Raw genomic sequence first — 24,888 nt, forward strand, 5'->3', positions numbered from 1 at the left:
AAATGGTTCATCTTGCTAACATAATGCCCATAAGTCTGGTGAGATAATGCCCATATTTTAACCTTGAACCATAAAGTCAAAGTTAAAGCATCACTTAATTCATACAGTACATTATTAATTATCAACAGTGCCCCACTGACTCAGAAGTTCCCTATCTGGCTGTTATCATTTATTACTTGTTTAACCATGACTCAATCAAAGAGTGTGCTTATATTATGCTGCTGGTTTAATTTAGAATTAGAATGTTCATATTTGGGCAACTTTCAAATACAGAAATACTACATGTGGCATATGAACTATGATGAATTTTGTTTCCCATTATTACAGGAAGAATTTATTGAAATAAAATTTTACGAGACAAAATGCAAATCTACATGCTTATATTTAGGTGTGTACATGTATATACTAACCCTAACTAAAGCATTACAAGCAATACTAACAGTTCTAGTTACATATTCCCAAAGACTTAACTATTTTAAAGATACATGTTATAAAGACACTTATGTCAAAGGCAAAAATGAATAATCAACATAATCTTTGAGGTTTTCAGTATTACTTCAAAAAGCTCTCTATCCTCCATAGAAGAAACTATGCATTTGTTTATTCTAGAAAAAAAATATAAAAGGATAATGCTATCATGTAAAGGATTCACAAAACCTAGTTGTATATCCCATGAAAGCCATACCCACTGAAGGCAAACAGCAGTTATGGTCCCTACTGTATGACAGACACACCATCAGCTTTCCTCTTTGACAACAAGGGTTTATCTTTTTCAAGCTCTCTTAACTGTGCCACAGAAATTCAGATCCTGTAGCAACAAGTTAAGACTACAAAATAAGGCATTCTGCTTACATGTCACAAAAGTAACAAGCTTAAAATAGTAAAGCATATTCTTAACGTCTTTACAATTTCATATAATCCAAACATTATACAGAAAGTAATTTTACTCAAAAAATACAATTACTTGCTACTTTCCAGGGGGAACATGTTCAGGCATCTTCAACTTTGGCTATCTCTCCTACCATGATCTTTAAGTCTAGGCAGGTCACCCACTAAAAGGTTTTTCAAATTATATTGTATCTAATTTGACAAAATCCCTGTAATGTTATTTAGGAAGGAAAGAAAAGTGGACTTGGCATAGACGTGCCAACAGGATAACAAAGTTTCCTTAAACAAAACTTCATCCTCCACACAGTGCAAACCTTCCGCCTACCTGCAGTGGGTAAGAGGCAGCAACACCACCTCTATCAGCACAAGGGAGAAAGCTGAAATGCTCTGAAACACCTAGTATTTCAACTGTAGACGTTACACCAAAGATGTACTCTAAAATACATGTTTTTTCAGAAATCTGGATTTGACTGCCCTTCACACTTTTACATTAAATGTTGCTTAAACAAAAATATAGCATAATTTCAGTATTCTACCACCTAAAGATCGTAAAGCAATGGTTATACATCAGCAGCAGGAGGTAAAATGCACCTAATTTGGGTCCTTGACACCTCTTGTTTAAGTTTATTGTATGATAAAGTCTTCACAGTTTAAAATATTGTGAAGTAAGATTTTATATATAATTATATTCACATACATACTATGTACAAATACTATGTGAGGTGTCCATAAACCTGGAATATGTGTTTATCAGTAGGGTACCCCACTTGAGAAGGAACCCTGAAAAGATTGGTGTGGACTGTCAAACAGTTTCCAAGAAATGCTTAGAAATAAGACAAGAATATTATTATGATCAATTATATTAAAAACTTCACGTTATTTACATAGTGCCTATCTCCCAAGAGGTAAAATATGCTTCATGGATATTTTTCAGTATCTCTGTGAGGCAAGACATTGGGGACACTATCAATTATCATTTTCCACAACCCAGGGACTACTAGGACAATGTACTAGAGCAAAATTCAAACATGTAAAGACCTCTTGGCTCTCAGTCTCCCTTACTACATTTCAGTCTTGTGGTACAGCAGGATTCTCAGCACAAAGGGTTATGTCTAAGTCTTCCTGTATCACCAATGTGTGTTAGGTTTCTACCACAGGGAGATCAAATGGTATTTTGGCTTTGGCAGATGAAAAAGTCTAACATTCAGTGTGGTTATATCTCAGTGTAACTTCTCCAGTCTAAGTGCAACACAGCTGATTGGTCTACAGGGGGAGGGGGAGGCCAATGTCTAACATGGCAATGAGTTCTCATCCAAACAGCTACTGGTAACTGACTACAGAGACAGTCCAGGACCTGGCACTGTCTAAGGTCTTTTCTAATTCCACATATGGTATACACATATAAATAAGCATCTTAGCATACACTGTACAGTTGCATCAGTTCACGTTTCAAGGCCTTACGGGTGAACTTTAAAGGCCAAGAGCTCCTCAGAGTGCATATTGTTTAAAGATCGAAGATCTGGCAACTTCAGAAGTAATTTTGTAAAAATGGAGGCCTCATTTGGGTGGTTTTTCATGATTAAGGTCCTTAGTGCACGGATAAGTGTTTCTTGCAAAGCTTCCACTGAGTTGACATTCTCAATTCCAGACCGATCTAATGGGAAATAAGGAAGAGAGAACTATGAAGGGAAGGACACATTAATAATATATATTCTTACTTAATGATCACTATCAAACACAAGCTTAAAACTTTACAGCCCAGCAATGGTGGCACACACTTCCAGCAATTGAGAGGAAGAGCTCTGAGTTCAAGGCTAGTCTGGGCTACTGAGCCAGTTCCAGGATAGCCAGAGCTACAGAGAAACCCTATCTCAAAAAAAAAAAAAAAAAAAAAAAAAAAAAGGGAAAAAAAAAAAGGAAAAATTCTCAATGGGAAGTTTTATAGCTGCTTATTGTGCATATATCTCCCATTTGGTAAATCAGAATTCTTTTAGTAGTTGGAATTTTGTTCATGTAAGTCTAGAGGTTCTTATCTTTTTTTCTAACATATATGGGTTGTTTTGCTTGCAAGTATGTGTGTGCATGCCTGACACTGAGGAGTCCAACAGACCCATTAGATCCCCTGGACCTGGAGTTATAGATGGTTGTGAGCCACTATGTGAGTCCAAGGAATCAAACCCTAGTCCTCTGGAAGAGCAGCCATTGTTCTTAACTTCTGAGTCATCTTTTCAACCCAGAGTTTCTCAATATTTAAATTTGATACTAACGCCAACTGCTTCTGACTGGCAATATAAAATAACAGTGCAGAAGTATTCCTTTACCACACAGGGACTACACTCCTACTTCCATGCACAGTTGATTGCCTACCTAGTATTCACAACTTGTGGTCCCTTCTTAGAGAGGGTGTAGGGGATTCGATCACATTACGCTGTAAACCCCGAGTATGCATTTGCATTAATTAAATAAAATTAACCTTGGGTCAGGAGGCTGAGTTACTAACTAGTTGGCCAAAAGTAATCGTAGAGCATCAGAGGGCATCTGGACAAGATAGAGAAATGCACCAGAAGTAGTAGGGAGGGATTTGGAGTGAAGCAGCTTTTTTTCTCTTTGGTGGAACAGAAGGATGCTCTCTTTCAGAGATGCCAGCAAGGACAGAAAGTTAGCTAGGTGCTAGTCAACCTCTCTGAGCTAGCAGGTTTTCACCCCAGCCTTTGAATCTCAAATGTTATTTATAAATAAAATGACAGAGATCTAGTTAAAGCTATCTTTAGCGGTGGCAGCAGAGTTAAGTGTCTGCAGGGACAGAATTCCTGCCAGGCTGTGCCTCAGCAGCCAGGTCACTGCCAGAGAAGCAGGCCAGTGACTGTGGAGTCACAATAGCAGGGAAATAGCAGTAGATTAAGGCACAGCCAACGTGCTGAAGTTAAAACAAGAGGGCTAGACTTACTGATCCCCATACAATGAATAAAATGTGGCCACTGAGAGGAGCAAACCTTAATGGCTACTATCTGGAGAGATACCTTGAGAGGAAGTTGTTACAACCAAAATACAAGGTGTCAGGGAAACTGGGAACAACACAGAGTCATGAGGAAACACTGTGTAAGGACTCAGACACCTGGTCACTCATTCAAACAGCAAGTAACCCCATACTAGGTTCACATGAGAAAAAGCCTTTTCTCTAACAGGTTGTGGAGTCTGAAGCATAGAAGGATGAAATTATCAGTCACGAATTAAAGGCATAACCGGATTCAGAGCCAGCCTGCTTACCTGCAGATACCAGAACAACTGCTGTGAACAAGCTCATCTCCTCATCACTGAGCTGGAGGGCGTTCAGCTTCTCGCTGAACTCAAACATAGAACTGAGCAGATCCCCTGCTCCCATTGAGTGCAGGTCATCCACACTGTACTTCTTCCCACTTAGAAAGGTGACAGTCCGCTCCTTTGCATCAAATAATGAAGCAAATCGTACCATTAGAACCTGGAAGGCAGAAAGTTCAAATGTATTTGGAGAAGTTCATTCAGAAAACTAAGATCTAACTATTCGAGTCAATTAAGAAACATCGTACATATAAAAGTAATTTTATAAAAAGGAAACTGAATTTATATCTAGAATTTTAAAGGCTAATTCTCCACAAAAGCAATAAATATCCCAACATCAAAACCAAGTCCAGATAGCAACAGCAAGATGCTAAACACTCTTAAACCCTATAAGCAGAGATTCAGAAACACAAATATAAAATTAAAATGAGCAATGATTTCAATGAGTTAATAAATAGAGCCTAGCCAATGGCATTCAAGATACTCTTCAGGATCCCAAGCATATTTCAGGTGTCTATGCCCTGAGAGAAGTCCTATTTCAACAGAGCATCACTGAGAACCCTCAAATAACCAAAGGCAGTCAAGAGAAACACATCACACAAACCCTTAGAACACTGCAAGACCCAGAGTCTACACCTAAAGACAGCAATCACAGCAAGTGACTGCTACTCAAGCCAGGCAAAGACTATATCAGGACAACAGCATTCCCTGCATCCCACTCTCTGACATTAATGCTGTCTACATGCCTCTTTTACAACTGAAGGTGCACTGTGCTTTCTTCTACAATGCCCCAAGCAAAGGTGGGCTGATCAGACAACCCAAAAGGGGGTGACTATCCTGTGATAGTAATTGGCATTACTATCAATTACTTTGGAGCCAATTACTTTGAAGCACAGCCACAAGGTAGAAAGAACATAAATCTTGATGTCCAGGACCCATGTTGAAATCCTTGTCACCATAAGAACTCTCATGCTGGGTACAGAGTTGAATGCTTCCAGTCCCGAGTAGTTCATCGTACCTGTCCCTTGTCGAAGCCCCGGGATAATTACTGTTTTGTTAGTGTGAGACTCTGAACTATAAACATTTATTTAGAAAAGAAAAACAGGTGTATGGGCTTTACATCGACAGTCAGGATGAATACAACCTACCTCAAAAGTGCCAGCTTTTAAAAGGTTGACCTGATCATGCTGAGACAGATCTCGGAAACCAGGAATACGTTTTGCAAATTCCACCACTTCTTTTACTGCTGGTGTAAAGCTCATTGAAAACTCTTCCCAGATTTCATGCCCAGACTTCTGAGGGTCCACATATGGAGACTTGCTCATAGGACAAACCTAATTTACAGCAAAGATAAAAACTCTTAAATTGTGAGGGGTCACAAAGAATTCAAAATTGTCATCTCAATCATGAGAAACCTCAACATGAAGTAACTCCCTAACTCAAGCAAGGTATTCCATTAACCCTTCCTCTGTATGTATTTCATTTCACCTTAACACAAGAACCCTCCCAGCAGTAAATACAGTTATACTTGTCAGTGTACATAAGAAAATGTATAAATCCTATGCAATATAAGGTAGGTAAATAAAATAGACGCTTTACAAATCACACATTCAAGCTGGAGATGGCTTAGCAGTAAAGAGTAAATACTGCTCTTCCGAAGACCCAGGTTCAGTTCTCAGCACTCATGTCCGAGGCTGCCTGTTAGCTGCAGCTTCAGGGGCTCTAACGTCTCTCCTCCTCCAGCACTTTCATACACATGCACATACCCACACTCACACATGCACAAAGTAAAGATGCAGCAGCACATCCCAGAAAAGGGGAGACAAAGGCATGAGGATTTCTGAGTTCAAGGTCAACTGGTACACATAATGAGTTTAAGGTCAACCTTGAGTACACGGTGAGACCCTATCTCAAAACAAAAAACAACAATAAATGTTTTAAATAAAATAGAAATCACCTGTCTTTTACATTTAAAAAGTTTTGTGCGGGCAGTGGTGACACACGCCTTTAATCCCAGAATTTGGGGGGCAGAGGCAGGTGGAGCTCTGTGAGCTTGAGGCCAGCCTGGTCTACAAAGCAAGTTCCAGGAAACTCAGAGCTGTTACACAAAGGAAACCTTTCTTGAAAAAAACAAACAAAAAGTCTTGTAAAGCTAGGAGAGGTGGCTCACAACTTTAATCCTAGTACTAAGGAGGCAGAGGCAAGCACATCTCTATGAGTTCCAGCCTGGTCTACAGTCCCAGACCAGTGAAGGCTCTACACAAGACCTTGCCTGGATGGATGGGCAAAACAGTCAGCCCTATAAACTAAGTGTGATGGCACACACCTTTAATCCCAGTACTAGGGAGGCAGAGGCAAGGAGATCTGAGTTCCAGGTCAGTCAGGACCACAGGAGACCTTGTCTCAATTATGATTTAAACAGCCTAAGGCAACCTAATCTAAACAGCTATAGATGTTTGAGATAGCCTAGGAAATACATTATCTAAAACCAGCTACTTCAAAAACATCTTGCATAGGCCTACTGTACTCTGTAACACTGCTGCCACCTCCCACAGGCATGCAGTGCTTTCAAGTTCTGAGAACAAATCTTCCCATTTGTTTCTCACACCTTGGTTATTATAGCCTGGTTGTAAAGACAGGGAGTCTGTTTTGTTTTGTGGCTGGAGAGACAGCCATGGGTACTGGGAACCGAAGCCTTACATTGTGGGTTGTGAGCCTAGCCTTTAATGGCTGAGTCGTCTGTAGGCACCATGAGTACATGAGCCTCTGAAAGACTCAGTGCCTCATCTAAACCCAAGTGAGGTTACAAACCTCTACTTACTTCCTATTTCAGAACTCATTTTTTCCTCAGTAAACAAAAACACTGCACACTCTAAAAGGTAGGCAGTATAAGGTGCCTCATTTAATAGAGTCACTGGTCCTTTATCTCATTAACAATGGTGACCAGGGACCTCCACCTGCTCAACTAGGAGACAGACTGGATACCAGGTACACCTTCCAAACAGGAACTAAGGGAAGCCAAAGAAGTTGTAGCAACACTAGATACATGAAGCATGTACCATATCGTCTATTATTAAAACTAGCCTTTATTTAAATTTACACTAAACCCGTAAGAGTCCAGGAGTGAGATGATTCTTAAGCCTGGAAACGGCTATGAAACAGAACCTACAAAGTCTACAAGTGCCTAGAGGAAGAACCCAAGGACAGAAGGTAAACATGTCTAAGGGTGCCTTCCAGACCCACACTCAGACACTGGCAAGAGACAAAAGAAAAGCGAGCATGAAGACTGGGATACAATCAACTAGTTTTAAGATGAAAAACCAAAAGGTAACTGCCTGCCAGCTGCACAACACAAGCACTATCAAAGGGTCTCCCAGTTTAAACTGGAAATGGCATAGTACTGCTGTTGACGAAATTCTGAACACCGTATATTTTGGGTAGAATGTTGAATTTGAATGATACAACTCAGGATAAAATCTTAGAAATTAGGCGATTAAATTAGTCCTTAATTCTAAAACAATAAAAGATCTATCTCCAAAGCTCTTTCTACATCATAACTAAACAGAGGCTAAAAGAACCTCTCTGCTAGGCAGTGATGCACCCTGAAGTCCCAATGATCTACAAGGTCACTTGAACCTAGGAGCTCAAATCCAGTGTGGGCAACATAGCAAGACTGCCCCTACAAAGAGCAACAAAACCTCTCTCCACAGAAATCAAAGAAGCTAAAAAACAAATAAATAAATAAAAACTAACCCTTCTGAGAAAGATCCCAAAGCTAATGAAGTACTAATTGATGAGAACACTTACATTTCCAATGAGATTTCCACGTACTACAGGATCAGTTCTGTGTGAATCATAGTTTATACGAATCTTAACCCTACAGCAGTAATGAAAGTACAAGCCTGTACCTACTGCTATGTGAAATTAAATTAGTCCACTAGCATTGCTTATTAGCATTATTTCACTAAAAATGCTACTACACAAAGGCTTCTAGAAATCTCTCTTGGTCTTCCTGACCCACTTCCCAAGTCAACATACCACCCCCACCCAAAACAAAGCCTTCCAAGCTTTCCTTGATACAAGGCGAGCAAAGAATCGATTTCACTATACCAGATGCATCCTCCCTCCAGTGTTGCACAGGAAACTATTCTTGTTCTCATTCTGAGAAAATCCATCTAGTGGAACTCTATCACAGACTCTTTGCGTATAAGCACTGGAGAAGTTCACACAGTGTCCATTTGCAATACAAATGGCATGCCCATTTGGGTAGTGCATTATGTTCCTCCCTTTGTATTGTCCACTGAGATGCTGCTGGTTCTCACTACAGGTAAAGTGGCTGTGAAGCCCACTGCCACAGTGGTCATGATTTAAATTATATTGCTCCACATTCCTGGGGATCCGTTCTCCTCTCTGGGATGGTATGCTCTCAGCTGAGTTTTCTCGACGCTCTTGATTATAGAGAAAGGTATCCTTGTGGGCTCTGGTCACCATGCCAATCACTTCCTCCTTTGCAAAATCAGAAGAGGGAGGAGAGTTTTTGAGGCTTTCTTGCTCCAGCTGGGGCTTGGGCCGCAGCTGTTCCTGAGCTGGTAGGGCTGACTGTCCATGGCGCTCTGCTAAGGTGTCATTTTGCAGGTGGCCGCTGAACTGGGTGTTCATCATGGTCTTCATTGCACTCTGCATTTCAATTAACATTCTCTGTTTCTCACGCTTAGGAATTCGGCCAAATCGAACAGCTATTGAGGAGAAAGACAGTTAGCGTCAGTGTCTGTATTCTAATAGGCTCTGCTTATAGAAATGCTGACACAAAATTGCCTCTGAAAGCCATGGCCTCTTACCATACAAGTCAATAATGTCTGCATGTCCTTGGCCTAAATTCTTCTAAAGTTCATCTTGATACAGGAAGAGAAGTAGGAAAGAACAGAAAACTTGCTGCTGCTTTCTCTCCCTACACAAGGTTAAGGAAAACATGTATTTCTTGGCTGTTTTCTAAGCAAAAATCCAAGAAACACGGAAATAACTAATGAGAACTACAGTGTAGAGCAGGACCTTACTAAAGACAGACACCACCACAGCATTCTGTACAATCTCTGTGGGTTCAGGACAATCAGGGCTACACAGTGAGACCTCACCTAAAAAAATTTTTTTAAAAAAAAGAGACAGCTGAGAAGATGGCTCAGTAGGTCAAAGCAGCTGCATGCAAGCTGATGACCCACACAGAAAGAACAGCTCCAAAAGTTGTCATCAGACCTCCACATGTATGCCAGGTCACACACAAGCCCACACATAAATGCGATATAAAACAGGTAAGTAAGGAGCTGGAAGGATGGCTTGGCAATTAGGAGCACTCCTTGTTCTTGCAAAGGACCTGTGTTCAATTCTAACCACCCATAAAGTGGCGGCTTACAATCATCTGTAACTCTAGTTCCAGGGACTCTGACACCATCTTCTGGCCTCAGCAAGCACTGGGTGCCCACATGGTATGCATACACACTTGCAGGCAATAAATAAATAAATAAATAAATAAATAAATAAATAAATAAATAAATATCATACAATAAAGTAAGTAAGTCTAAATAAGTAAGAAATGGACTCTTTAGTAATACCAAAGGACCAAGACAAAGCCAAAAAATAAATCTTAAAAACAAGAATTAAGGTCAGACACGATGGTGCCTGCCATAAATTCCAGCACTCGGAAGCAAAGGCAGGTAGGTCTCTATGAGTTCAAAGTCAGCCTGGTCTACACAGAGCATTCGAGATCAACGAGGGCTATATAGTATAATACATAAAACATAGTATAATATAGTACTTAACACATAGATATATTTTTACGTATATGAATGTTTTGCCAGCATGTATATAAGTATTCCACAGATGACAGAATAAGGCATCAAGTCCCCTGATACTAGAGTTACAAGTAGTTGTGAGCCACCATGTGGATGTTGGGAACTGAACCTAGGTTCTCTACAAGAGCAGTGAGTGCTTTTTAATCACTAAGCCATCGTTCTACCCACTCAAAGGAAAAACGTGAAATCACTGAGAAAAATGGAGGTCCAGTTACAAGAAGCAACATAAAAAGTAGCCATGCCAACAGCTGCCTCTGAGATGACAGCCCTAATCCTACCACAGTGAGTTTCAATCCACAAGATGTCACAGGGGGCTTCCTGAAATCTGCACTTCCGCATAACAGGGCCTGGTAATCGCTGACAGCTCAGTGACCAACTTTACACTCTAGAAAAACCCTGAGCTGGGAACTCACCGTCTCTTGACATTCCCACTGACAGACACTTCTTGAAGCGACATTGCTGGCATCGGTTCCTGTTCATCCTCATGATAGAACAGTTCTCATTCTTCAGGCACTTCTTGTATTGGATATTTTGCTGAATGCTCCTTCGAAAGAAACCCTAAAATAAAGGAAGATTTATGTATCCATGTAAAAATAGCTGCATGAAGTTTTCACAAGAACTAGTCCCACACTAACTAGTGTATGTAGAGCTGGGCCCAGGTCAAAGAAAAAGAAAATCTGACACAGAATTTAACTGGCTCCTTACTGGTATCAATCAGCAGGTACAAGATATACCAAACAAACAAAATTCCTCTTCCCACTGAAGATTCTCTGTGTGGCACAAAGTACCTTTTTATAACCACTCCTCCTGCTAGACCTCAGCTGCAGCCACATGCTCTACCTTGAAAGCAAGTTCCAAGCTTTTTTTTTGGGGGGGGAATGGGTCTCCTATAGTCCAGGGTGGCCTTGAACCCATTATATAGCTTGGGATGGTCTTGAACTCCTCATTCTCACACGTCCACCTCCCAAGTGCTGGGATGATAAGCATGTGCCACCATATCTAGGTTTCAAAACTTCTGAAACATAAGTAAGTTTCAGAAAGCTGACAAGAGTCTGACAGTTAACAGAACATTGTTAACAACAGCAGAGCTTTGTCGTTTCTGGGTCATTACCTACTGACACCAACAAAGCCAACACGCTCATGCTAGATGTCCAGATGTCCCTGACCATAGGTCAGCAGCCATGTCACAGCACACACCCAGGGCGAGAGTTCCCGGGCAGATGACTATAAACAGCTATCTTAACTACACAAACTATTAAGCACGTGCTCTATGCCAGGTCTTCATCGACGCTCTAGCTTAATGTTCCCAGAAAGAAAAGAAAACGTAAGAAAAATAACTACAAAATCATTTCAAACTGTCCTTCCCTCTAATATTATAACCACACATAATATATTTGTTAAATATTAACCAGATTACATATATATATCACTTTTGTTTCTTACTGCTGTGATACTATATACTTGGCTTAAACAATGCAAGAGCTAAAAATAGTGCATTTTCAAGAGGGTACTGAGGGTCAGGAGGTAGCTCAGTGGTAAAGAGTGGCCTAGCCAGTGAGAGACCTTGGGTTTCATTCCCAGCACTGCCCCAAAAGCATTCATTTAGCAGGATACGGTGGTCCACTCCTGTAATCCCGTAACTTGGGAGGCTACAGCGGACTGAGTTCTAAGCTAGCCTGGGTTACATCAAGATATGGATCAATTATTTGTATTTATCAATGGGGTGCTAGAGAGATGACTTAGTAGTTAAGAGCACCGGCTGCTCTTCCAGAGGGTCAGCACCCACATGGAAGCTCATAACCATTTGTAATGTGTGTTCCGAGAATCTAACACCCTCTTCTAGCCTCCACAGGCACCGGGCATAAAGAACTGCATAGATATTCAGGTAAAACAAGAACATACATAAACTGGTAATACTTTTTAAAGAGAATATGTAATACATTTCATTCAGATCACGGTTTTACTTTCTGGCTGAAAAGTGACATGAACTTAGTTTAAAAATACTTCACATTTTATTTAAAAATATATACAGAATTTATACAATTCTTTAAAACAGTAGAAAAGAGCTACATCTACACAATACTTATTAGTCATTAGAAAGCTCCCAGATTCAACTATTCAGAACTGTCCCAAGAGACTCACTCTTTCACCACGAATGTTCCCGATCTTATTCGCCCTGCCACATCCTGCCAAACTGTCTTCCTACTCTAGCCCACTCCAGTGAGAAAACAACAAGAACACATGCTGGCCTTGCTAATGTTTAGTAACAGGAAAAAGGGTTGTGTCAGATTAAGAGACATTCCCAGATGTAGCTAAGGAGGCAGAGCCGCTTCAATGAGACTACCTAAGGCTCTGGTTGCAAGCACTAGAAATAATCAACTTACAAATCAACTCTTTCCTACGTATTCCATTTGGATTCAAGGTGATCTGACTCCACTTGTATTATATTGTTGGTTGCTATTACTTACTTTTGCTTGTTTTGTGTTTGAGATAAACTCTTGTTAAGTAGCTCAGGCTGGCTTAGCATCAACAATACTCTTACCTCAAGCATTAGTTCTTACCACACTATATTTTGGCAAATACTTAGCAGTTATTTCCATCTCATAGTACCTAACAAGGTCTAAGATCTGATATGGTTTGAGCCGGGCGGTGGTGGAGCATGCCTTTAATCCCAGCACTCGGGAGGCAGAGGCAGGCGGATCTCTGTGAGTTCGAGGCCGAGCTGGTCCGACAGCCTCCAAAACAATACAGAGAAACCCTGTCTCATAAAACCAAAAAAAAAAAAAAAAGATCTGATATGGTTTGAATATGTTCCTCAAAGATCACGTTCTAGAAACTTAGCACTCAATGTCAGTCTTGATGGGCGAGACTTTGTGAGTGGGATAACAAGTGTTCTGCTTTCTTCAACTGGCTAACGTTAATACAAAAATGAACTTGTTGTAAAAAAGTAAGTTGGGAGTCAGGCATGTTGGTACATGCCTGTAATCCCAGAAGAAGCAGGTGGATCTCTGTGAGTTTGAACTCAGCCTGGTCTACATGGTGAGCTCCAAGGCTACATGTAGAGACCTTGCCTAAAACAAAACAACGACAAAAAAAGTTAGCTGGGCTCATTCTATACACACTCAAGCTCACATTCTTAGGCATAAGCACTCTATCTGCCCCTATTCAGGGTCTTCCATCCTCCAACAGAAAGACTCTCCCCCAGTCTCCAAAATTCTAAGGCAAATTAACTCTACAATTACCCCACCTGCAGTATTCTGCTTCAGCAAACAGAAGATACTGCGACCTAACTCACATCTTGATTTATAGGCACGGTGCCTGTAATCTCACCCCTTGGCAGGAAGCAGGATCACAAACACTGGGCCATCTTCCGTTGCCATACACAGCAAGTACCAGGTCATCGTCCACTACCTTACAGACCAAGTACCAGCTCATCCTCCACAAACCACCACAGCAAGTACCAGCAAGTATCCTCCACTGGCATATACTCAAAGCACCAGCTCATCCTCCACTGCTGTACATAGCAAGTTCCAGGCCAGCCCTAGACTACATGAGGCCCTGTCTCAAAAACACAAGAAGAGTAAAAAGTGAACTACCCCAACAAAGCAGTGAAACCCCTCACTGTCTGATTCATACCTATTTCCTGACCACAAAGGCCTGTGCCTGACTGGACAGTGAATGAACCAGAACTGTGGCTGCTCCACACCCCAAGTCACTGGAACTAAGATAGCAAATTAATTTTGATCAGAATCTTAAAACTGAGAACGAACAGCTGAGTCCTCCCTCCCTTCTAAGTAAACTGTGGACATTCACAAGCCTAACCCGCTTTCTTTAGTCCCAGAGTTAGGATGGTAGTAAGAAATAAAAGCTTGCGTTACCTTACAGCCTTCACAAGCATGAACTCCATAGTGGAATCCTGACGCCACATCCCCACAGACTTTACACAGTAGAACCATGCCACTAAATTCTAGGGCACAAACAGACAGGAAATAAAAAGCTGGAAGATCACTCAAGTGCTTTCCCAATTGAATATTTTATCTCGTTAAATTTGCAAGTGCTTTAAAACAATACACTTACACCTTTGTAGCATAGAAAAAAATCTCCATAACAAATTAATAAAGGAAAGTCTTTCCTCTCCCCTCACCCAGTACTCAGCCAAATGCACCAAGCTGTATCCCCAGCGATAGCTGACTTTTTCCATTTTGATGATTTTATAAGTATCCATGGAAATTTTGTAAATCTGTAGTTACCATACATGCAACAAGAACTAAGAAAACAATTCTCTTAGAGAAAAAGAATTCAGAGAAATTAATCAATAGAAAATATGTCTAGGAGGGGAAGGGACAGTGGCTGACAGATGGCTCAATGATTAAGAACACTTACAGAGGACCAGGGTTCAATTCCCAGCACCCACTTGGCAGCTACCAATAACTTAACTCAGTCCCACCTGATCAGGTAGGGTGCCCCCTTCTGGTCTCCAAGGGTACGTTACACACACAGTGCACATACATTCTTCTAGGGCACAGACACACAGACACAAACGGTGCATATGTATTCTTCCAGGCTCACATACATAAGCATAAATTTTAAAAGCAAATAAATAAGTGAACCTTTTCCAAAAAAAGAAAATGTAAAGAAGGCGGAAGGTATGGTTCAGTGAAGAATGCTTGCCTAGTGAACAAGAAACCTGAGCTCCTTCCTTCCCCAGCTTCACAGAAAAAAAAAAAATTAAAGTTGCAAGGGTTTTGAGTTATGCTGCTTCAGTTCAACAGCAAGAGCTGGGCAAGCCCCGTACCTTCTCCTCCAGCTGCACTAGCCTTGCTCACCCACACTCACCCAGGTGAGCCACCACACTGGTCAGTACAATCCTGCTTGGCTTCCTAGTCCCAAATGTTTCCAATTCTGGCTTCATGAAAGTAAACCCTTCCACAACTAGAGACAAGACTCAATACTAGGAGTCCAGCAGAAAGGTCCCTGCAAGTGTGTGGAAAGGAAGAAGAGACAGAATAGAACCATGACAGCCAGCTCCTGGCTGAAACTTCTAAAACAATCACTGATGTTTTGTCTAACCACTGACCATGATTACCAGAGGGAGAATAAAGTAGAGTAGTACCCAAAGGAAAAGCCTGGGATACAAAACCCATCTTCATTAGTGATCACAAAATAAAACACTAACAGACTTACTTGTCATACCGCTGTGACTCTTGGTCATGCCAGGAGCACCAGGTTTGCCAGTTTTCACAGGACAATCTGTGCGATCACTCTTCAAGACACCGTCGATGCTAGAGATATCACTGTTCTTGGGATTTCCGTTGGCATCAGAGTTAGAACTATTTGGAGAAGATGGAACGGATGAGGACGAGGACTGGAAACTGTTCTCAGAACCCTCACTGTGACAAGAGGCAGGGCTGGAGGCAGAGCTGGAGGAACTGATGTAGGCAATCACACCTCCTAGAAAGCAGTACAAGTAGACAATTAGATAGAAGATTATACATGTATTTGATTTTTACAAGTAGACAATTAGATACAAGATTATACATGTATTTGATTTTTACTCATAAATGTTAGAAAACTCACTAACTTCAGAAACAAAAAGTGATTGACATTAGTTCGGTTTACACCAAAAAACTTTTTCTTGTTTCATATTATTCCTTCCACAAGTTCAAAGCTATGTTAAGTGCCTTTGACTTAGCCATGAGAAAGGCTAATACCTTGTTTGTCATAAGCACACAACAGACACAAACCTAGCCTCTGAGTGTCCTCAAGGCTCAAATCAGCAAATTGCTGTTCACAAACCTGCACTAGTCCCAGCCTCCTTGGCACCCAGTGCTTGTTTCCCCAGCACTTAGCCGAGACAACGACTAAAGGGAACAAGGGTTGCATTTGGAATAGCAGACAAGGTCTTTATCTTAATGCAGGGAACCTTTCCCAGATGCTGCTCCCCAATCTTGCTGCTCTGATACTGCCTGAAGACAGGACTCCCCACGGGAGTCCAGGGTCCACCTCCTTCCTGGACCCAGCCACCAATGCACTTACACACCCATCTGTGTTCAGTTCTTAAGGATCCAGACACACTGTGTGTTCTTCTAACACTGTTTCAGGCCACATTAAAGGGACTGGCAGAAGATACACTATGCAAGAACAATAGTAAGGCAGAAGCCAATCTTATCTACCAGGCATCCTCCCGTCTGCCCAAAGCAGAACAGTTAAGTTCATGGAAGTAACCTCCACAATCCCTCAGCAAACTGGCCTGAGCCTCTGCAAAACTATAATCTGGTCAGGATGAGACAGTGTTTAAAAGTGTTCTTAGGGTATAATTTTAAACTTCTTCCCTCAAAGAGATAAAATATTCCCCAAGTAACCTCAAGGCTAAATATATTATTTTCCTAAATCCCAGACCAAACAAGTAATTCACCTCTTCTCTACCAAGGTCCACTGTGGTTTCTTCTGCCTCCATCATCAAATATTCACTGGTTCCTCAGTGTACAGCAGAAACAACGGTCAACTTTCCCAGCACTGTACTGAAGTGATACCACCTACTGCCTGCCTGCTTTCACCTATTTTCTGGCTGTAATCCTCAGGACACTGTACAGGGATGGACCCTGCCACACATACTTTTACACTGACTTCTACCTTTGTGAAGTCCACACTGACTAGCAGATTCCAAGCAGTGTGAAATATAAGCGGAACGCGAAGGTATCAGACACGGGGCTCCTGACAACAGTCTAGATGTATGCGCACACAGGAGGTGGAGAATGTCAAGTGCAATGGAAGCATTAACCTGAAAATTAAAAATGTAAGATATGAGCTGGGCGTTGGTGGTGCCCACCTTTAATCCCAGCACTCGGGAGGCAGAGGCAGGCAGATCTCTGTGAGTCTACAGAGCAAGTTCCAGGACAGCCTCCAAAACAATACAGAGAAACCCTGTCTCAAAAAAAAAGTAATATATGGCTCAGTGGTAGCCAGCATGGATGAGGCCCTGGGGGTTCAATCCTCAGTACTGAGAAAAGAAAAAGAAGTTTCCTAAAGACAACAGCTCTTTGGCCGGAAGGGTAAAGATGGAATCTGTGTTCATCAGTTGCTTAAAAATATAAGAGGTGGAGGAAGGTTCCACAGGCAAAGTACTTGTGACACACGATGACCACAGTTCAGATCCCCAGAACCCAGGTAAAGAGACAGGAAAGGCAATAGAGATGCTTAGGCATTAAGAGCACCTTCCCCGCTCTTGTTGAGGACCTGAGTTCAGTTCCCAGCACCCACATTAGGCTGGTCACAATCACCTGTAACTCCAGTCCCAGGAAATCCAACACCCTCTGTCTGGGCTCCACACGGAGCCCCTGGATACATGTATGCACACACACATACATATACATAAATCTTAAAAACAAATGCCAGGTGGTCACAATGTGTAGTCAATGTGCATGCGAGAAAACAGTGAATTCCTTGAGTCAGAACAACCCAACAGCACAGCAAAGAGACCAGACTCACTATGTGAGGTAGAGATCAATCAAGGGACACGCCCAACACCAAACTCCAGCTTCCACATGCATGCCAACACATCTACACAGACACACACACATACATACACAATAATAGTAATAATTTAATATGAATAAACTAACCCACAGCAAACAAGTTGAGGTTCAAACAACCCTCCCAAATCCAGGTACTTTCATTTACATACAGGAAGAAAAAAAACTACGCACAGGAATTTAAACCACTTTCAGTCTATTGTGTTGAAATCAGCTATTCGATGTTTACTCAAGTACCAATCACCCACATCTTAATGGGAGATGTCCTTCTGTATGCAGTGAATATTATGTTTCTTATTGGTTGATGAATAAAAGCTGTTTCCGCGATTGAACAGAAAGGATTTAGCCAGGCAGGAAATCCGAACAGGGACAGAGAAAGGGAATAGGTGGAGTCAAGGAGACACTATGTAGCTGCTGAGGGAGCAAGAGGTCCAGCATCACAGGTAAACCACGACCACACGGAGATAGACAGATTAGTAGAAATGGGTTAATAATTGAGAGAGCTAGCAATAGGAAGCCTGAGTCATCGGCCAAACAGTTACAATATAGGCCTCTGTGTGTTTATTTGGGACTAAGTGGCTGTAGGACCAGGAGGGACAGAAACGTTCGTCTACAACATTCAGATTGGAAACCTTAGGAGTAAAGTACAACCACAGTTCTCAGGGAGCTGCTACAACCCAAAAGAGGAAGGAGATGAGTGTCTCCTTAGCTAGGGAACTTCTCAGTATGTGAAAATTCAACTGCACATACTTCACAAGATTTTTAATTTATGTGCCTATGCTTGTGTTCATAAATATATGCCAAGTGTGTGTAGGCACCCAGAGTCCAGAAGAGGGCATCAGATTCCCTGGAGCTGGAGTTACTGGCAGTTGTAAACAGCCCAATGTGGGTGCTGGGAACCAAATCTGGTCCCTCTAAGTAGAACAGGAAGTGCACTTAACCACTGAGCCATCTCTCCAGCCTCTACAGTTCACTGTTAATTAGTCTCTATTTAACACAACTGTCCAATTATTTTAAATGCCCTATCTCAATGAGAACCTGCAAGCCTATTCTGTCTGGAGAACATCATGTGTGGAGAAAATCTCTAAACACATCTGTGTTTAAAAAGCTTAAGAGATCTCAAGTACACACCATAAATCCCAGGGTCAGCAAACTGCTCCCAGTTTACAGGTGCCTCTGCTCATAACAGGATACCAAGAAAAACGTTTTATCAGTGCAGTATTTCATAGTTCTGCATCTGCAGGAAATACAGCCTTAGGGACTCAGTGCAAACCTATTATCTGAAGAAGATAAAAAACTAGGCTCTTCCTTGAGATGACCTTTCTAGGGCCAATACTATAAGTCATTTATGTTCACAAGGCCTTCTGAGTACCTCTGCTTAGAAATAAACATTTAGCCTATAATGTCAAAAGTCAGGAAGCTGAGGCAATAAGATTTATATTCAAGATCAGCCTGGGCTATACGGTGAGATCTTGTCTCAGAACAACCTACAGGTCCTTAATGGGGGAGGGGGCCGAGCAGGCTAAGGAGGTACCTCAATGGCCAAGAGCTCTTGCTGTGCCAGCATAAGGATCTGCAATCAGATCTCAAGCATCCACATAGGAAGCCAGCCATGGTTTTGTACAACTGTGACCCTAGGTCTGGGAGGAAGGGTTCACGATAGGAAGATCCTTGGGGGTTGTTGGCCAGCCAGCCAAGCTAATGAGTATGGGGGGAGGGGAGGACGACAGCACCTGTGTGAGGGACAGGGGCTCTCAGTTCAGAGAAAGACAGTCTCAAAGGAATCGAGTAGACAGCAATGGAGAAAAGCCAGCATTCTCCTCTGACCTCTGCACATGTGCACACATCACACTGTATACACAAACTTTTAGAAATCTGCACAAACTGCGCACACCACACACACTAACTAAACCTTTTAGAAATCTGAGCTAATGCAGATGGCTTAAAAGGAATCAAAAGCATTGCTTAGGCCATGATGGAATTAAAATTTCTTTTGCATTAAAGCTCCAAAATAAAACATAAGGAAAATTTCTGGACTGTTGTCAACCCAGCTTGTGTCTAACTCCACTCTCTAGGTATTCAAGTGTTTGTATTCCACACCTTGAAATCACTGGGACCCATCTAGAAGCAGCAGTCATCTTCCAGTCAGACCTTCAAAACCAATTTTCTTGTCCTCATCTCCTCTACACACCAATATACCAAACTCACCGTTAAACTCAGTGGTTAAATGCAAACTTCCTAGAAGGTAAGGCTTCCAGGATCAGGGCCTCGTGTGAAGAAAGGAAAATCAAACTCTTAAGTTAACACACAGTACTGAAGCCAACAATGAAATGAACATAACCTCCTGGTCACATTTCAGCCTTCTAACCTCCATTAACCCATTTTGCAAATGAGGAAGCTGGAGTCTGAAAGACTGAGTAAGGCAGCTATAGTGAGCAGCAGACCAGATACAAAAGCCACTGAGCTATCTATCCAATGAGTACACAAGATCACTAAGACCTGAGCAAGCAAGTTTCTTTCTCATCAACCCTAAGTCATCACATAAAACAGAAATATCTGCCTGTAACTGCAAGACTAATATCAAAGTGTTCATAAAAGTGATTATTATATGTACATGTTTTTGTCCACACGGTCTCTGATGATAAAGCAAGAAATGTAAAATCCCTGATCCAGCAAATCCCAACACTTCCAGAAACAAGCAAAATGCACTTCTTAGAGCCTTAAGCTAAAATTAACTCAGGCAGCAAGCAGTCCTCTCTATTTTTAGCTGAAGGGGAGTGGAGCTCGGCCAGGTTCCCAGTCAGGGCTTACCCAGGAGTCAACGCCCTCCTGCAGGCTGAGGTCGGCTTACCCCTCCTGGAAAGGAGGTTTGGCACCAAGTCACAGCAATGCTTTTCTGTTTTGTGCCTTAGAACTGAACATTTTACCACCAAGGATGCTTATTTTCTTATCACAGAAGTGACTTATTAGTGATTCCTCTTATAAGAAGGTTGGGCAGATCTAACCGAAGCACTGAGTTTCCACCTGTGCTGGGTCTGGGGCTCCAGAGCACAGCATGGTCTCTCTCCAAAAAGCTCTAAGGATGAAGTGGAGAGCTGTGAGCAATGGTGCACAGAAGGGGTTGAATGCTAAGGACACATGAGCAGTGAACAGGACAGAGAGCAAGCAAAGTAGGTCAGAAAGGATGCATCCCCTGCTAAACGACGTGGCCGGGAAGGATTTTTAAATAAGATTGCAAAAACGAGGTCTTCATATGTAAAACTAACAGTAGTTTGGTTTCTATGTACAGCACTAGAAGGAAGCCAAGGTGTAACCTGGTGTCTGGAGAGAAAGGACAGAGGGGGAGAGGGAGTGGGAGAGTGAGGGGGAGGAGGAGGGGGAAGAATGCTGACATCAGGAACTCAGACAGAAGCCACAACTCTATTCCTCTACAAACTGAGTGGATCCATACGTTATCGCCTTAAAGTTCCTCACTACAGATCCTTCTACTTCAAGATTCCCTAAGTCTGTGGTTCTCAAACTTCCTAATACTGCGACCCTTACACAGTGCCTGTTTGTGGTGACTGTAAACTACAAATTCCTACATTTCAGATCAGGCAATTTCTGAACAATGAATAAAATCTAACTTCAAAAAACTTCCCATGAAGCCGGGCGTTGGTGGCGCACGCCTTTAATCCCAGCACTTGGGAGGCAGAGGCAGGCGGATCTCTGTGAGTTCGAGGCCAGCCTGGTCTACAAAGTGAGTTCCAGGACAGCCTCCAAAGGTACAGAGAAACCCTGTCTCGAAAAACCAAAAAAAAAAAAAAAAAACTTCCCATGAAAAGGTCCTAGCTGACCTCAAGGTCACTATGAGTCAGCAAAGCAATATGCCAAAAAGAAATAGGTGTGTGCGGTGCGGAGCGTGCATGCATGCATGTGTAGGCATGTATAAAAGGGCTGTAAATACTTCATTTGCAGCAGGGTCCAAAGCAAAGAGCCTAACTTGGAACTTGGGAAATGGCAAACCGATTCCACGGTGCGGTGCACTACTCACTTCTGGGAGCTACATGCCAGAGAGAAACTGATTAAACAGGATTAGAAAAACACTGGACCAACTGACAACTGTAAATGGGGTGGGGTGCGGGCCACTGTCACCAGTCACCACGGAAAATGCTCACACCAAAAGTCAAGACTAACACTAGTAACAACGTCCTCCAAGGCCCAAATCAGAGAAATTTCTAACCCCCCCTGACCCAACCACGTCATGAATTAGAACCTGAAGAATTCACATGTAGGGCGGGGCTGAATCTACCAACCACTAAATTACTAGTGGAAAAAATGTTCACCCCATGAAAGATTGAGGCAATGGTTAAGACGAACCTTAGGCAAAACTGTTTTTACCGTTGATTTAAAAATTCGTAAAACATTTGTTACAACAGGAGTGATTTTTAAAGGTGCAGAGAACTCAAAGCCTAGTATCTTTCTGGGTTCAGGCAAGATTGGTCCTGAAAAAAAAGGGGGTTTTCCTCTTCTGCCATATGAATTAGGATCTCACACTGCAACCCATGCCTGCAACTTTCTGCGGTCTCCTGTCTCTGTCTCCCGAGCGAGGATAAAATGTTTCTAATACAAATAAAAGTATTGTAAGGTTCTGAAACCCTAGGGTCACCGCAGCCCTGGAACACAAGGAGCCGCGTGCAGAAAAGCCCCTTCTCTCCAAGCCCGAGGGCACGTCTGGACTGTGTCCTCCAGGAGGAGGGTGCTGCGGGGCTCCCACAGGCGTCTGCTCGGTCGGGAAGGACCCACGCACTCCCTGCCCGGCAAGGTCAGCCCTCGCGGGGTCACCTCGGGACGCGCAGGCTGCAGCGCGCACTGCGGCGGGACGAACGCCCGGCCTCGCGGCGGCCGGTGCGCATGCGCGGCGGACTCTGCAGCGGGCAGCAGCGGGAGACCCGGGACCGCGGCCACGTCACGGCGGAGGCCCCGGGGGCGGAGCCTCACGCAGGCTGTGGGCTCCCCGGCGGCGCCGCCCCCACGTGTCCCTGCAGCCCCGGGGAATGTGGGTCACCGCGCGGCCTCACGTGTCCCCGCCCGCCGCCGCCCAGCGCGCATTATGTAATGCCGCGTCACGCGCCCGCGCAGCCAACCGGCGCCCGCGCCGCCGAACGTAAACACACCGTGCACGTGGCCCGCGCGGCAGGGCCATGTGAGGGGGGCGGCCGGCGTGCAGGGATCCCAGGCTCCGGGATCCCCGCGGCCTCCGGTGCGAGAGACCGCCGCACAGACACGCCGCCCTGCGACCCGTGCCTCCCTCCCGCTCTTACCCGCGTTCAGTTCCATGGCGCTCGGCGGGGTGCGGCCCTCACCGCGCCGCCCGGGGCTGCAGGCGGCGGGACTCGCGGGCCCGCCTCATGAGCACCGGGCGCGGGCGGCTCCTGCGGGCCACCCGGCAGAGACGCAGCGCAGCGCGGCGGCTTCCCGTGGCAGCGCTCGGCGGCGGGCACGGCAGCTGACGGGGAGGGCGCCTCGACCATGTGACCCGCGCACACCCCCTCCTCCGCCGCCGCCGGCGGTGCGGCGGCTTCGCCCGCTCCTCCTCCTCTGGCTGCCCGCTCCTTTCCCCGACTCCTCCCGCCCCTGCCCCCGGCTCCGCCCGCTCCTCCTCCCCTGGACGCTCCCGCTCCCGCTCCTGGCTCCGCCCTCTTCCTCGCCGCAGGCCCCGCCCCCTATCGCGGTCCAGACCTGCCATTCGGTGGACCCTCCTCAGGCCCGCCCCCTCCTGGTTCCTCCATTCCTCACACTTCTGCTCCGGACTCTCCCTACGCCAGGTTCCGCCCCCTCCGCTTGGCCAAGCCCCCCGCTCCCTAGACTTGGCCCGGTTGCCCCGCCCTCTCCCGTCGCTACTCTGCCCGTTTGGCCCCCTTTGCCAAGCCCTAGCCGCGCCTTCCTCCGGGCTCTTGCCCCGCCCATTCCACCTCCTTCGTCCCTCTCCTCCTCTCGCAGCACCCCCATCCCCAATCCCCACTCCTGCCAACTGATCTTGGGCTGCTAAAGGTGCTCTTCTCCCCTCCCTACTCTGCGCTCTTCCCCAGTGTTAGCCAGCCGCCGAGCTTTCCAGAACTCTAAGTTTGGCTAGTATGTCCTGCCCACCGACCTCAACCCAGCTCCCGGGTACACCTTTTCTCGCTATCCCCTTAGGTATTTCCATCCAACCTCATCAATTAAATAAACCTGTGTTGTGGTTCTCGCATTCACATTTCCAGTGAAGACCTCAGATCTGGATTCCCATATCTAGCAGCGAGTTTGTTTACGACCTCTCAGTTTAGGATGTGGACTGGTACATGCATTCTCACAACTCAGCGAACTATACTAAAGATTGGAGCATTTCACCTTGCATGTAAATATTCTATCACACTGGAAATAGAAACAAGTTGGATGCATGCGTGCTGAGGTGAATCCAGGAAGATGTGCTCTGAGGTGTACATTCAAATGTGATACAGAAGTAAAATGACTTGACGTCGGCAGGGATAGATGGACAGTAATACGTAAAGTTTAGGTGGTGGGTATTGAAAAGTTTCTACACCCCAATAAGCCTCTCTACCGACACAGCAATCCAAATCAGACCAAATCAAACTGAATTAGAAAAAGCCCACGTTTACAATGGATACAACGCTCCCGCAAAGAAGAGATGGGAAAGGGAGACCCGGAAAAACCACTGGTTTGTCTTCTAGGGGGCAATTTAAATACCCCATGGGAGTGGTCTTGAGCATCTCTGGGAAAGGTTCCATCATTTGGCAGGCTTTCTGAGATGCAGCAGGATTTGGGGGAAATGGGTCAGGGCGCTTGGTGGAACTTCCACCATAACATCCCAGACTGTTCGGGTGTGTGGATGCCAGGGGCTGGGGTGAAGCTTCCACCTTGACAGGTGGGACTGTTGTGCCCAAGTTGCAAAGTCCCCAGAGACCACCAGGAAGACAGACCCACCAAACTGTAAAAGCAAGGTGTTTTGTTTTGTTTTTCGAGACAGAGTTTCTCTGTATTGTTTTGGAGCCCGTCCTGGAACTCACTCTGTAGACCAGGCTGGCTTCAAACTCACAGAGATCCTCCTGCCTCTGCCTCCTGACTGCTGGTATTAAATGTGTGGGCCACCAACACCCGACAAAAGCAAGGTTTTAATTGTATTGATTGTTCATCCAACCATGACAGGAACCCAGTCTAGCAAGCTGATGCAGCAGCCCAAGGAGGGAGTAAAGTTCCCTGTCTACTGTTAGGTTTTAAAGACAGAAGTTACAGGATTACATCAGTAGGTATGGGTTGGTTTCTGA

General features: G+C 44.1%; 1 protein-coding gene across 1 annotated transcript; it reads right to left on the bottom strand.

Annotated features, from left to right (window-relative positions):
- Positions 1-208: 208 nt before the first annotated feature.
- On the bottom strand, positions 209-23,046 carry Nr1d2 (nuclear receptor subfamily 1 group D member 2). The gene is made up of 8 exons (XM_040747639.1): positions 22,888-23,046; positions 15,237-15,503; positions 13,931-14,019; positions 10,466-10,610; positions 8,317-8,942; positions 5,355-5,540; positions 4,156-4,366; positions 209-2,542 (listed from the first exon to the last, which is right to left on the bottom strand). Exons 1-8 carry the CDS (start codon positions 22,901-22,903, stop codon positions 2,346-2,348), a joined length of 1,737 nt encoding a protein of 578 aa, XP_040603573.1. The 5' UTR covers positions 22,904-23,046; the 3' UTR covers positions 209-2,345.
- Positions 23,047-24,888: the final 1,842 nt, after the last annotated feature.

This window comes from Mesocricetus auratus, unplaced genomic scaffold, assembly GCF_017639785.1.
Source record: "Mesocricetus auratus isolate SY011 unplaced genomic scaffold, BCM_Maur_2.0 Super-Scaffold_100006, whole genome shotgun sequence".
Classification (NCBI taxonomy): domain Eukaryota; kingdom Metazoa; phylum Chordata; class Mammalia; order Rodentia; family Cricetidae; genus Mesocricetus; species Mesocricetus auratus.

Coding starts and splice junctions, on each gene's coding strand:
- Nr1d2 (XM_040747639.1), bottom strand. Junction 10,611..13,930: donor ATGCTTGTGAAGGCTGTAAG/GTAACGCAAGCT, acceptor CCTTTATTTTAG/GGTTTCTTTCGAAGGAGCAT. Junction 5,541..8,316: donor CTGGAGGGAGGATGCATCTG/GTATAGTGAAAT, acceptor GCTGTAAATTAG/GTTTGTCCTATGAGCAAGTC.